Below are 15,172 nucleotides of genomic sequence, written 5' to 3'. Positions count from 1 at the left end.
TAATACTATGGTTATAAATATAACTACCATGTGTATGACATATGTTTACTTGCATGATACTGATCGGAGACCAGTTAGAACTGAACATTACCAAATTATCAATGCGTTTGTGTTGTCTGAACAGCCGACTGAATCTCGGTCAGGTTCACAGCTACCACTGTTACCAGATAAAACACCAACATGTTGGTGGACTAGGTGGCCTCGAGTCATCTGCTCGCAACTGTACAGTCATCAGCATAAATTAGCTGCAAGCCTTCTCGTGTGATGTGTCCTTTTGTCTGGCAACAGTGTAAGGGAACCAGTTGCCACAAAGACTTTTATGCACTTGAAAGACGTGTTTTTAAGAGGTGGTAATAGAGACCGCCTAAAGAAATGTTATGGAACGGCGAATGAGCGTAAAACTCTGATATTCCTCATTATAACTGTCTAAACTCTCCTCCTCTCTCTCTCCCCCTTACTTCTTCTAATGTCCACCCATCCCTCCCTCTCCCTCCTACCCCCCATCCACGTTCATGCCTCTTCACTTTCTCCTCTCCCCACCTTGTCTACCTTCATTCATTTATCCACGGCTCTAACCTGATTGGCGCGTCAGAGTTATCTCTTGATTTTTTGCTAAACCCAACCTGCCCTATTCCCATTTGCTCGCCGTACTACCAACTATATCCAAGTTTTATTATCATTATTCCTTCCTGTTCGTCTCATCCTTTCTCTCCCCGTCTCTTTCCCACTTGTTTTATTTCAGTTGTCTTTATTTTCACAATCTTTTGTCACTGCCAACAGCCGGGAGATAAAGGAACATTGAGGTCTCGCTCTTGTGATGTATTATTTACTGGTGTTCGTTTGAGTGAGCCTGGCAGTCGGTGGCTATTACTTCAGTAGGCGGAATTAAAGAAACCTTTGTTCCCATCCCTCCTATATGTCTCTCTTTTCAGGGAAAATGTTCCCATTCTTCACTGTTCACCTATTCATGAAGCAGTATCAGACCATAATGTTTCGAACTGTCGCATCATGTTTGAAGTAGAGATTGTGAGAAAAAGACTTGCATGGCAAGAAGCTCCTGAATATCAAGTAACAAAAAGGCTACAGGAATACACAAGAAACAGAGAAGAGTGCTATTCATTGCGTAGTTTAGCGCCGTGGAAAATATAAGGTAGACAGGGCAGGGAGAGAGGGGGAGAGCGAGGTGAGGTGAGAGGTAGGCTGGGGAGGGTCATCGAGAGGGGTACGGGGAAGAGAGCGAGAGTTTCATTCCATAACATTCATCTGTCGTCTTCTGCACATTTTTGTGCTGATCATATATAAAGAATGTTGCATTCTGGACGATTTTTAGTACTAATACTTATAAACACGTCTCTAAAGTGTACAAAAGACTGTGTGGCAACTAGATCGAATACACTGTTGCCAGACGAAACTACCACATCACGCGAACAGGCTTGCAGCGAATTTGTGCTGACGACTGTACACACGATCACACACACACACACACGAGCGCTCTATTGCCACAACCATATCCTGCGACTAGATTGTCCACGTGGAAGTTTTGTTGACTACACCTAAGGAAATCTGCCTACTAGTCTAACACGAATCTTCATAAACTGCAAATATTCTTCATTTTTCTCACATTCAATCAGGAGGCTCAATGCAATTTTAAAGAGCTACAACGGCAGATAAAAAAAAAAAAAAAAGATTTTTCTCGCTTTTTTTCCGTGACCATTTATCAATTGAATCTTCTTGTTATACACCTCAGATCCCAGCTCTCTATACGTGTTAATCAATTTTATGTTCTGTGTTCCATAAATGACTTTTTTTTTCGCCCTAAGAAGTGTCATCGGGGCATTGGAAGTAGTTGGGTGAGTTACAAAACGAATTTTGAGTACATATTGGGTGCATATTTAACGATGTCGCCCCAAAATTTGTTTATAAAGTCATCAATCCAGGAAATAATTTTGAACTACCCACAGTCGTATTACTATAGGCAGTAATTAGTTCACAATTAGCATTCTTTTTTTTATCTCTGGATTTCCAAGTTGTTTACACGTCTAATGAAACGAAACGTTAGGCTTGAAAACCTCAAGTGCCAGCCATCTTTACCTGTGAATCAGTTTCATCCCAAATGTTGCCTAGTTTAGCCTTCATACAATTTTTTTTTTTTCCAGTCGGAATTTTCTCACCCTCAGAAATATTTTCTGAATTCTAGATATACTTGGAAAGGTTTCCCAACAAATTTGAAGTAAATTTTTCGTTTCATATATATTGTTTTCGATCGAAATTCTGCTGTTTTTAGGATCACTCCAGTGTAATCGTTATGAACGTCTCCTAAAGCCTGATTTTTACTGTAATGAGGTACCATTTTTAAATCTTGAAAGTACCACTGGAAATGAAATGAATAACGCAAATGACCTTCTTCCTTACGTAAAAAATCCAGTTTCCTGACGACATTAATACAGTTCATTGAGTCCCTTAAAACTTCATTTTAGTAGCTCTCATTCACCATATGTGTACGATGACAATGTTATAAGTGGTAATTAATTATATATGTGCGTGTTATGGTAGTTTATTCTTTCTCGTATTTTTTTCGTTAGCGTCAAAAGATGATCAGTATTACTACTCACGAGTGATAGTTTGGAGAGATTTTGCGTAAGAAAATGTGCCTCCGAACCCTAAAATACCAGCCTTCCTTACCTGCGAATCAGTTTCATCCCACGTGTTACCTCATTTAGTGTTACTATTTTTTTTTCTGATTTTTTCTACAAGAAATATTTTTCTGAAAATCCGATACACTTTGGAAGGTTTCTTATGTTATTTAGAGTATATTTGTGTAAGTATTATGTTTAGCGTTTTCGCACTCAATTATGCGGTTTTTATTATCAGTCCAGTATAATAGTTTGGAATTACTCCTAAATCGGTTGCTTTTAATTTAACACGATATTTTATAAATGAAAATAAAAGTAACACTTTTCCTACCGTAAAGCACCAAATAATCCCCAGACGACAGTGTTAGTTCAATCGGTGTTCCTTCAATCTTCATTTTTTTTTTGGTAGAGTAGCTGTCATTCATTTTATTTTACGGAGATGAGGAATAGAGTTATATAATCAATTATACATCTCGGTACCTTGAAAGAATAATCAAAAATGAAAAATACACATGATCGTAGTCCTAACGTAAAGAATCCAAACTTTCTCCATATCACCCAGTGTTCCCCCAGCCTTCATTTTTTTAAGTAGGTGTCATTCACTGTGTCAACGATGAGAATTAGTGATATATATCATGGTATTGCGATTGTGTTTAAACTTTTTTGTATTAATTTCTGTTCATCAGCATTTTTTCTCATTGAATCCCCCCCCCCAAGTAGCGGGGGGACACAATCTGGCCGCACTATGGGGTAGTACTACTACTCTGCGGCCATGTTGTGTTAGGAAGAATAATGCCACCGAATTCCCTGCGTGTCGTAAAAGGCGACTAAAAAGGGAGGGGTGGGGGGACAATGGACGCCCTCTGTTTTTTAGTTCCTAAAAAGAGACAGGCCAGAGAAAGGGATGGGGTATGGAGTTATCCCCTTACCCTGAAGATTGGGTCTATGAATGTGCATGGATGTAGCACAATTGAGGGTAAAACAGAGGAGATTGGGAGAATGTTTATGAGAAGAAAGTTGGATGTGTTAGCTTTGAGTGAAACGAAGATGAAAGGGATGTGTGAATGGAAGATTGTCAGGTGTTGATACAGGAAGGCCTTGTTACTGAGTCTGGAAGTACAACAGTGTGTGATTGAATGGAAGATGTCATCGAGACTGATGTGGGTGAAGGCGAAATTTGAACGTGAGTGGTGGGTGTTTGTGAGTGCATATGGGCCTGGTAGTGAAAGGGATGAAGAGAGGAAGTCTTTCTGGAATGATGTTGATGTCTCCAGAGTTTTAGAGCGAATGTGAATGTGGTAATGATGGGAGATCTGAATGCTAGAGTGGGAAATGTAGCAGTTGAAGGTGTAGTTGGTATGCATGGTGTGCCTGGAAGAAATGAAAGTGGGGAGCGAATGATAGCGATGAGTGGTGAGCGAGAGATGGTGATTGGAATTACGCTGTTTGAGATGAAAGATATTTATAAGGGTGAGACAGAAGGGTGGAAGGGTTGTTGGTAGAACAATGATGGACTCTGTGGTTGTGTCTAGGAATGTAATAGGAAGATTGTTGGATGTGAGAGTTCTGAGAGGGGAGGGTGGAGTGAAAGTTAAGAGTAGGTAAGAGATGTGTGAGAGCTAGGAGGGTTTGGTGTGGGAGGGAGATTTTGAAAGTGAGTTGGATAAGAGAAAAAGATAGAGTATCAGGAGAAATTGAAAGATAAGTGGAACGCAGTGAAAGATCAGGAAAATGGCAGTGTGGAGGAGGAATGGCAGTTGTTTAAGAGTGCTGTGGTGGCGCATGCAGAAGAGGTGTGTGGTGAGACGTGTGGGTGGTGGTGTAAGAAAAGGAAGTGAATGATGGTGCGAGGAAGTAAGTATGGCTGTGGCTGAGAAGACTTGCATATGAAGTGTGGCTGCAGAGGAAGGATGAGATGTCATATGAAAGCTATAAGGAAAAGAGGAATAGGGCGAGAAGGGCTGTGCGTGATGGCAGCAGATGAGAGGCGGGGTAGGCGGCTGACAGAGAATTTTCAACGGAATAAGAAAATGTTATGGAAGGAGGTGAAAAGGGTGCGAAAGGGAGAGCCTGGGAAGGAAGAACGAGTAAAAGCAGAGGATGGAAGGATGTTAATTGAGATGGATGCAGTAAGGATGAGTCGGGCAGAGTATTTTGAAAGATTGTTAAATGTAGAGGAGGAAAGGGTGGCTGAGACTGTGGCGAATGGAAGGGTGCAAGGAATAAATGTGTTGGGAGAGTTGAATGATTCTTTGATCACGAAGGAGGAAGTGGAGAAGGCAGTAAAGGAGATGAAAACAGGGAAAGCTGCAGGTATGGATGGGTGTGCAGTGGAATGCCTGAAGGGTGGTGGAGTGACTATTGTTGACTGGTTAGTAAGATTGCTGAATGTGTGCTTTGTGAAAGATATGGTGCCTATTGACTGGGCAAGTGCTTGTGTGGTCTCGCTGTATAAAGGTAAGGGTGATAAGTATGAATGTACTAGCTTTAGGGGTATAAGTCTGTTGAGTGTTGTAGGTAAGGTTTATGGTAGTGTTAATTATGAGAGTTATATAGGGTACAGAGGGAGTGATTGGTGATGAGCAATGTGGCTTTAAGAGAGGGAGGGGATGCGTGGATCAGGTGTTTGCTGTGAGACAAATGTGAAAAGTATTTAGCGAAAGGCAAGGGTGTGTTTTGGGCATATGATAGAATTGATAGGGAGGCTTTGTGGACTGTTTTAAGATTGTATGGACTTGATGGTAGGTTACTAAAAGGGGTGAAAAGTTATGTAAGTAGTGGAGCGTGTGTAAGAGTGGAAAATGCTGTGAGTGATTGGTTTCAGGTGAAAGTGGGGCTCCAAGAGGGATGTGTGATGTCGCCTTGGTTGTTTAATATTTACATGGATGGTTTTGTAAGGGAGGTGAATGCAAGAGTTTAAGGTGGAGGTCTGAGTCTGGTGAATGTTGATGGTGGAGAGTGGAATCTGAAGTAGCTGCTGTTTGCAGATGATACTGCACTGGTGACTGATTCAGAGGAGAGATTGAGACAGTTGGTAGAGGAGTTTGGAAGGGGTATGAAAGGAGGAAATTGAAAGTAAATGAGAATAAGAGTAAAGTGATGAAGTGTACGAGGTTGGTAGATGGTAGGGGGATGAATATAGTTTTGAATGGCGAGTTGCTTGAGGAGGTAGTTTTAAATATCTAGGGTCACATGTTGCTGTGGATTGAAGAATAGACGCTGAAGTGAAGTTTAGAATAAATGAAGTAGGAAAGGTGCTGGGAGGTATGAAAAAAGTGTTTAGATGTCGTTCGCTTAGAATGGATGTAAAGAGAAGGCTGTATGAGGGTGTTGTGGTACCGACTGCGTTATCTGGGGCTGAAACATGGAATATGGGTGTAGCAGAGAGGAAAAGTTTGAATGTAATGGAGATGAGGTGTCTGAGGAGTATGTGTGGAGTGACGCGTACGGATCGAGTGCGAAATGATGAAGTGCGAAGGAGAATTGGAGTTGTTCGGGAGATGGCTGGTAGAGTTGAGCAGAGGGTGTTGCGATGGTTTGGGCATATGGAGAGAATGGATAATGAGCGATTGGTGAAAAAGATAACTAGATCTGATGTGAGAGGTGTAAGGCTGAGAGGAAGACCACGAATAGGATGGATGGACAGTGTGAAGAGAGCGCTGGATGCGAGAGGGATGTCTGTTGAGCAAGGAAGTACTACTACTGTAGCCTCGATACAGTGGCGCATGAAGTGAACGTTGTTGCTTAAATCTTCGAACCTCAAGGTATCATTACAGCCCAAATTGTGTTTAACCTAAATGCTCTACATATATATGATTCAATACTTGCCATTATATAATACTTGCCTTTATATAACGCATTTTAACTGTCCTCAGTTTTGTGATTACGTTTCGCTCGTATCTAATCACCTTATCTGGATCCCCGTATCTGAGGTCAGAGAAAGGAGGGAGCTGTAAGCCTCGCACATAGCATGCTCAGATGAGACCACACTTGCTTGAAGAAACGAGTTTTCTTTCACCTTGCCGGTGCAGCTAGTTTATTCATTCTAGCCAGAATATCGTCATGAACAGACAGGAGAACCTCATTGCTCAACGTGGGCTGATCATCGCACTACGGGAAGCCGGCCACCGTGTTAGAGATATCGCCAGCCTCCTAGGACTCTCCTCAACTACAGTGGCGAAATGGATTAGAAGGTGGAATGACTCTGGAGACCTGAGGGACGCGGGTAAGTTTGTGTTGTAATAAATTAACTGAATACCATTAACAGCTACGTATTATAACATAATACAATAATGTTAAAATAATGTGTTCAAATAAGACGTTGTTATTTCGTTGTTGCATATTAATTGACGATATTCATGAATTAACGGATCGGTGCCTGCATATTCATCCTTTGAGGGAAAGTATGAACTTTATTAAATAAGCGATCCTTTCTGATGACCTCTAACGCTACTCAAACTTCACATAACCTCTTTTAATAATCAGTACTTATAAACATTTCGTAATTCAGGTCCTGTCTTTCATTCTGTCAGGTTCTTCTGTGAATCAGACTTGCAACAAATAAGTATGCTGCTGCTAAGAACTGGTGTTCCCCCCCTGTGGCGGGGGGGACACAACCTGGCCGCATTATGGGGTGGTACTACTACTCTGCGGCCAGGTTGTGTTAGGAAGAATACTGCCACCGTATTCCCTGCGTGTCGTAAAAGGCGACTAAAAGGGGCGGGGTGAGGGGACTAGGGACCCCCTCCTCTGTTTTTTAGTTCCTAAAAAGAGACAGGCCAGAGAAAGGGGTGGGGGATGGAGTTATCCCCGTACCCTGAAGATTGGGTCTATGAATGTGCGTGGATGTAGTACGATTGAGGCTAAAAGGGAGGAGATTGGGAGAATGTTTGTGAGAAGAAAGTTGGATGTGTTAGCTTTGAGTGAAACGAAGATGAAAGGGAAGGGGGAATCTATGTTTGGAAGTGTGAATGGAAGATTGTCAGGTGTTGATAGAGGAAGGGCAAGAGAAGGTGTGGCCTTGTTAGTGAGTCCGGAAGTACAGCAGTGTGTGATTGAATGGAAGGAGGTGTCATCGAGACTGATGTGGGTGAAAGCGAAATTTGAACGTGAGTTGTGGGTGTTTGTGAGTGCATATGGGCCTGGTAGTGAAAGGGATGAACAAGAGAGGGAGTCTTTCTGGAATGATGTTGATGAGTGTCTGCAGAGTTTTGGAGCGAATGTGAATGTGGTAATGATGGGAGATCTGAATGCTAGAGTGGGAAATGTAGCAGTTGAAGGCGTAGTTGGTATGCATGGTGTGCCTGGAAGAAATGAAAATGGGGAACGAATGATAGCGATGTGTGTTGAGCGAGAGATGGTGATTGGGAATACGCTGTTTGAGAAGAAAGATATTTATAAGTATACATGGGTGAGACAGGAGGGTGGAAGGGTTGTTGATAGAGCTTTGATGGACTATGTGGTTGTGTCTAGGAATGTAATAGGAAGATTGTTGGATGTGAGAGTTCTAAGAGGGGAGGGTGGAGGTATGTCTGACCACTACCTGGTGGAGGGAAAGTTAAGAGTAGGTAAGAGATGGGTGAGAGCTAGGAGGGTTAGGTGTGGCAGGGAGGTTTTGAAAGTGAGTTGGATAAAAGAGAGAAAAAGATAGAGTATCAGGAGAAATTGAAAGATGAGTGGAACGCAGTGAAAGATCGGGAAAATGGCAGCGTGGAGGAGGAATGGCAGTTGTTTAAGAGTGCTGTGGTGGGGCATGCAGAAGAGGTGTGTGGTGTGAGACGTGTGGGTGGTGGTGTAAGAAAAGGAAGTGAATGGTGGTGCGAGGAAGTAAGTATGGCTGTGGCCGAGAAGAGACGTGCATATGAAGTGTGGCTGCAGAGGAAGGATGAGATGTCATATGAAAGGTATAAGGAAAAGAGGAATAGAGCGAGAAGGGCTGTGCGTGATGCTAAAGTGGCAGCAGATGAGAGGTGGGGTAGGCGGCTGACAGAGAATTTTCAACAGAATAAGAAAATGTTTTGGAAGGAGGTGAAAAGGGTGCGAAAGGGAGAGCCTGGGAAGGAAGAACGAGTAAAAGCAGAGGATGGAAGGATGTTAATTGAGATGGATGCAGTAAGGAAGAGATGGGCAGAGTATTTTGAAAGATTATTAAATGTAGAGGAGGAAAGGGTGGCTGAGATTGTGGCGGATGGGTGCAAGGAATAAATGTGTTGGGAGAGTTGAATGATTCTTTGATCACGAAGGAGGAAGTGGAGAAGGCAGTAAAGGAGATGAAAACAGGGAAAGCTGCAGGTATGGATGGGTGTGCTGTGGAATGCCTGAAGGGTGGTGGAGTGACTATTGTTGACTGGTTAGTAAGATTGTTGAATGTGTGCTTTGAGAAAGGTATGGTGCCAATTGACTGGGCAAGTGCTTGTGTGGTCCCGTTGTATAAAGGCAAGGGTGATAAGTATGAATGTACTAGCTTTAGGGGTATAAGTCTGTTGAGTGTTGTAGGTAAGGTGTATGGTAGAGTGTTAATTATGAGAGTTAGAGAGGGTACAGAGGGAGTGATTAGTGATGAGCAGTGTGGCTTTAGGAGAGGGAGGGGATGCGTTGATCAGGTGTTTGCTGTGAGACAAGTGTGTGAAAAGTATTTAGCGAAAGGCAAGGATGTGTTTTGGGCATTTATGGATTTAGAGAAAGCGTATGATAGAATTGATAGGGAGGCTTTGTGGACTGTTTTAAGATTGTATGGACTTGATGGTAGGTTACTAAAAGGGGTGAAAAGTTTTTATGTAAATAGTAGAGCATGTGTAAGAGTGGGAAATGCTGTGAGTGATTGGTTTCCCGTGAGAGTGGGGCTGCGACAGGGATGTGTGATGTCACCTTGGTTGTTTAATATTTACATGGATGGTGTTGTAAGGGAGGTGAATGCAAGAGTTTTAGGTGGTCTGAGTCTGGTAAATGTTGATGGTGGAGATTGGAATCTGAAGCAGCTGCTGTTTGCAGATGATACTGCACTGGTGACTGATTCAGAGGAGAGATTGAGACAGTTGGTAGAGGAGTTTGGAAGGGTGTGTGAAAGGAGGAATTTGAAAGTAAATGAGAATAAGAGTAAAGTGATGAAGTGTACGAGGTTGATAGATGGTAGGGGGATGAATATAGTTTTGAATGGTGAGTTGCTTGAGGAGGTAGATTGTTTTAAATATCTAGGGTCACATGTTGCTGTGGATGGAAGAATAGATGCAGAAGTGAAGTTTAGAATAAATGAAGTAGGAAAGGTGCTGGGAGGAATGAAAAAAGTGTTTAAATGTCGTTCGCTTAGAATGGATGTAAAGAGAAGGCTGTATGAGGGTGTTGTGGTACCGACTGCATTATATGGGGCTGAAACATGGAATATGGGTGTAGCAGAGAGGAAAAGTTTGAATGTAATGGAGATGAGGTGTCTGAGGAGTATGTGTGGAGTGACGCGTATGGATCGGGTGCGAAATGATGAAGTGCGAAGGAGAACTGGAGTTGTTCAGGAGATGGCTGGTAGAGTTGAGCAGAGGGTGTTGCGATGGTTTGGGCATATGGAGAGAATGGATAATGAGCGATTGGTGAAAAAGATAACTAGATCTGATGTGAGAGGTGTAAGGCTGAGAGGAAGACCACGAATAGGATGGATGGACAGTGTGAAGAGAGCGCTGGATGCGAGAGGGATGTCTGTTGAGCAAGGAAGAGTGGCTGTGCGTGACAGAAATAAATGGAGAGAAATTGTGAATAAATAAGTGATGACGCAGCCCTGAGGGGATATTCTCCCGCATTTGGTCTGATCAGCTAGTCAGGTCAGGTGCGGGTAAGGGGATGGGTATGTTATGATGTGGCAGGGGTAAACCAGTTCTGCTGTCGGGCCCTGCTGCGGATGTCACTGATTGCATTGCGCAGTTGACCCTTGTGCGGTGTGGTGCGGTGAGGATCTGTCCGTTCTCCCCTTTGGGGCTAAGATGTGAATGAATGTGTTTAAATGGATGAGTAAATGGAGAGTGTGTCGTCCTGTCTCGGCTACCTCCCTTTCCTTGGGGGAAGCAGCCTAGGTATATAGATAGATAGACTGATATATATATATATATATATATATATATATATATATATATATATATATATATATATATATATATGTAAAACAATTAAGTTTAAGCCCTTGGCCACCCCGTTTGGGATACATGTCATCTGGCAATGAATGAATGAAAAAATATATATATATTATTTTTTTTTTTTTGGGGGGGGGGCGCGGGAGGTGATATTTGTGAGGTAGAAGCAGCATAAGTAGCATAACGTTTGATCACAGAGAGGAGGCCCCGTTCCCGAGTAACAACTGCTGAACAGGACGGCATGATTAGACAAGCAGCAGAAGAAACCCCCCTGACAACTGCAGTGGTCATTCGGCAGCAGCTGCAGCTACAGGTGTCTGTGGATACCGTGCGGAGACGTCTCCATGAGGCAGGTATTCATCATAGAATTCCTGCCCAGAAGGAAACCCTCACTGATCAACATTGCGCTGCTCGACTAGCATTTGCTGAAGGAAACGTAGACAAAGACCTTCATTATTGGTCAAGAGTTGTTTTTTCCAATGAAAAATCATTTTGTTCCCATAACCATGGACGCCGCCATGTGTGGAGACTAAACAACTCAAGGTATTGTTTTACCTACGTTAGATAGTATTGCTTTGTGGACAAACCCGCATCAATTGCTATTTGGGTAATTATACTTGTTACTTATATGAAACATATGGCTGAAACGTTGTAGTACTCTCTTTTTTTGGCTTGGCAACTCTTATGAGAGAGTGAAAAGTGTGAAGATTGTGTAGAGAGTGTGTTGGATGGGGTTTGTGGGTGTCAGACCAAGCGCTGAAGACACGGAAATGATCAGTATGATTGTAATGTTTCTCTATAGTTAAATATTGAATACAGTTTATGATTTATACTTATTATGCAACGATATTACATCACTTAGCAATATTTTTTGGTTATTTACTTCTCTAGCATTCCCGTTGTCAGTATCCATTAATAATAATGATGATGATGATGATATCCTAAAATTAATATCCTAGGATTGCATTTTTCAGGTATGACCATCAAAACATTAGCAAAGAGGCACGCAGCGGACACATCAGCTGCAATATGTGGGGTTACATGTCAATTCACAGAGTTGGCGACGTAACAAGAATTGAGGGAAGGTTTACGGCAGAAAAGTGTATCGATATTCTGCAAAATATCTTCCTTCCATCCCTCGAACATAGGAATTTTCCATTTCCACCAGGCCCAATAGTTTTCCTCCACGATCGCTGCCAGATTCATACAGCCAGGGTAGTGATGGAATGGTTCAACCAGCAGGAGAATTTGCAGCTTCTGGAGTTGCCTAGCAAGGGATGCGATTGCAATCCCACTGAACATCTTTGGGCCAACGTGGTTAACTGTTGGGAGCCCGACAGAGAGCGAACCCCGGAGCAGCTGATGCAACACACAAGGGAGCAGTGGGAGTTTTTCCGAGGCAAGCCAGAGCTCCTTAGCAGCCTCATGACCAGCATGCCTGACCGATTAAGGGAGGTTATTGAAAAAGACGGAGGGTAGACACATTACTGAGTGGTTATATTACACATCATTCATAATAAAACATTGTATTAACTGTGGCTGTCCATTTATGAGTTTGGTAATGGATTTTCTTCTGCCTCCTAGAAGACTACAATATTTGGAAACTTTTGTTTGCGCTATGAGTGTTTGCTTTTGTTACAAATGGTCCAAGGTAATTGATCCGAGAAAAGGTTTCTGCAGGGCACTACCTTTCATTTATGTCAAAATGTATCCTATATGGAAGTGATGTTGATAAATTTATTTACCCAAATATAAAAGGTTGTTATACGGCAACCATGGTTGTCATAAAGCCAGAATTACAAACATGATCACCATAGTTTCCATCCATACCTCTGTCTCAGTGTTCATTTGTGTATTCAGTTCATGGGTATCGCTTTCTGAGTATAATGTATACAAATTAATAATGTTAATAGATAGGTATAGATAGATATTTTGTTGACCGTAACAATGAATATTCTCAACTTGCAATAAGTAAAAATACATTAAATTCCCCGATGGGGGGTTCTGTCTTAAGTATTTAATTCTTTAACTGTCCCTCCTTTCTTTGCTTCCCTCTTGCTTGCTTTCCCTTGTCTCTGACTCTACTGCGAATATTGAAGCAAGTGTGGTCTCGTCTGAGCATGCTATGTGCGAGGCTTACAGCTCCCTCCTTTCTCTGACCTCTGATACGGGGATCCAGATGTGATACGAGACAAACGAAAAGTAATAAAAAAACTGAACTGAGGACAGTTAAAATGCGTTATACAATGGCAAGTATTGAATAATATATATGTAGAGCATTTAGGTTAAACAAAATTCGGGCTGTAATGATACCTTGAGGTTCGAAGCTTTAAGCAACAAAGTTCACTTCATGCGCCACTCTATCGAGGTTACTCCATCTCACACACGTTGATTGTTTCCAACTAAATCATCACAATGGTGCCACATCTCAGAAAACGTGCGAGCCCGTGTAACACGCGGAAGTGCTGGCGAGTGTACTATCTTTTTTCTGGATATCCGAGCTGTTTACACGTCTCTACTGAAAGGAATCTAGGATGTAACACGTGGGATGAAAATCCCACGTGTTACCTCATTTAATCATATTACTAATTTCTTTCCCCGAATCCTAATTTTTCACCCTCAGAAATGTTTTCTGAATTTTGGATACTATGGGAAATGTTTCACAAAAAATTTACAGTGCATTTTGTGGAAGTGGCATGTTTATTGTTCTTGCCATCAATTAGGTGGTTTTTAGGATCACTCCAATTTAATAGTTTTTAATCACTTCAAAAGCCGATCCTTTTGCCGAAACAAAACGTGTGAAAGACACATGATCGTACTCCTAATGTAACTCCTAATGTAAAAAATCCAGATATTCTCAATTTTTTGTAGGTTTCATTCACTGTATGTCAACGGAGATGAGGATTAGTGTTATAAGGAGTACTTAATTATATATATTTATATTGCTATTGCGTTTAAATTTTCTTGTATTAACTTTTATGAGCCAGTAGTTCATCAATAATTCTTCTCACTAATTATCACAGTGTTGAGATTTTCCCTACGGCAATGTGGCTAGTGGTCTAACTCGAACCTTCGTAATGTACAAACATTTTTTATTTTTTTATTCGAGGTTTCCTGCTTGTTTCGGTGACCAAATCGTCAATTGAAACGTCTTGTTCTTAAACACCATATATGTCAGCTATCTTTACGTGGTAATCGCTTTTTTTTTTTCCTCTGATTTTTTTCTCAATCTCAGCAGTTTCATTCGAGTATTAAAGTACCTGAGTGGGTTTCAAAACGAATTTTAAGAACATTTGTAGAATATACATATTTCGGATTTTCGCCGAAAAATGTTCTTACAGTCATCAATATATATATATATATATATATATATATATATATATATATATATATATATATATATATATATATATATATATATAGCCCGACGCCCTAATCCCGCAAAGGGTGGCCGCAGACAAAACGCCTCCAAGTCACTCTGTCACCCACCATTCGACTCCCCTCCCCCCAAATCACCCCCCCTCCCTCATATACCTCTCAACTCCATCCCTCCACCTCATCCTCGGTCTACCCCTCCCTCTCCCCCCCTCCACCTCACCTACATACACCCTCTTAGTCAGTCTTTCATTCTCCATTCTCTCCACATGTCCAAACCACCTCAGTGTATTTCTCCTAATCTTTTCAACCACATCCACATCTACCCCACAACGTTCCTTCACTTCTTCATTCGTCAACCTGTCCCTCCACGTCACTCCACATGCTCCTCTCAAGTAACTCATTTCCACTGCTCTCACTCTTGACTTGTTCCCCTCTTGCAAGGTCCACGCCTCGCTTCCATACGTCAGGGTAGGGATCACAATACCATCAAGCAGTGACTTCTTAACTTCCATACTCACCTCCCTATTTCTCATCACTGCTTTCAGTGTACCAACAACCTTTCTTCCCTGCTGTACCCTTTCACGTACTTCATCCCCCAAAGTTCCATCCTTACTCATCACACTACCCAAGTACTTGAATGCACTCACATTCTCCATATCCTCACCATCCAAACTCACTGCACACTCGGTGACTTCATTCCTCTCAAACACCATAACTTTACTTTTGTTTACATTAACTTTCAGCTGTCCCAAATTCATTCACCAAACCTTGCAACTCCTATTCATCTTCCCTCAACAATACTGTATCATCAGCAAACAGCAACACCGGAAGCTTCCAAATCTCACCCTCATTCATTAGGGCCACCCCCACATCCACTGCCCTACCTTGCACCTCCTTTACAACCCCATCCACATCCATATATATATTAAACAGCCATGGAGACATCACACACCCCTGTTTCAGTCCCACATTGAGATCAAAGAACTCACTCAGCTCACCATCCACTCGCACCGTAGCCCTAGCTCCCTCGTACATACTCTTCACAGC

The 15,172-nt window shown here is 42.0% G+C and overlaps 1 protein-coding gene across 1 annotated transcript; it reads left to right on the top strand.

Moving 5' to 3' along the window:
• Window positions 1-6,695: 6,695 nt before the first annotated feature.
• On the top strand, window positions 6,696-11,816 carry LOC145408189 (uncharacterized). The gene is made up of 3 exons (XM_080278944.1): window positions 6,696-6,858; window positions 10,945-11,100; window positions 11,722-11,816. Exons 1-3 carry the CDS (start codon window positions 6,696-6,698, stop codon window positions 11,814-11,816), a joined length of 414 nt encoding a protein of 137 aa, XP_080135070.1.
• Window positions 11,817-15,172: the final 3,356 nt, after the last annotated feature.

The sequence above is a fragment of the Coenobita brevimanus genome, chromosome 76 (assembly GCF_032717465.1).
Source record: "Coenobita brevimanus isolate Jiangsu-jjx chromosome 76, ASM3271746v2, whole genome shotgun sequence".
Classification (NCBI taxonomy): domain Eukaryota; kingdom Metazoa; phylum Arthropoda; class Malacostraca; order Decapoda; family Coenobitidae; genus Coenobita; species Coenobita brevimanus.
This window is presented reverse-complemented; position numbering and strand designations above follow the sequence as displayed.

Coding starts and splice junctions, on each gene's coding strand:
- LOC145408189 (XM_080278944.1), top strand. CDS start 6,696: ATGAACAGACAGGAGAACCTCATTGCTCAACGTGGGCTGATCATCGCA. Junction 6,859..10,944: donor TGGAGACCTGAGGGACGCGG/GTAAGTTTGTGT, acceptor GTTTGATCACAG/AGAGGAGGCCCCGTTCCCGA. Junction 11,101..11,721: donor GAGACGTCTCCATGAGGCAG/GTATTCATCATA, acceptor TGCATTTTTCAG/GTATGACCATCAAAACATTA.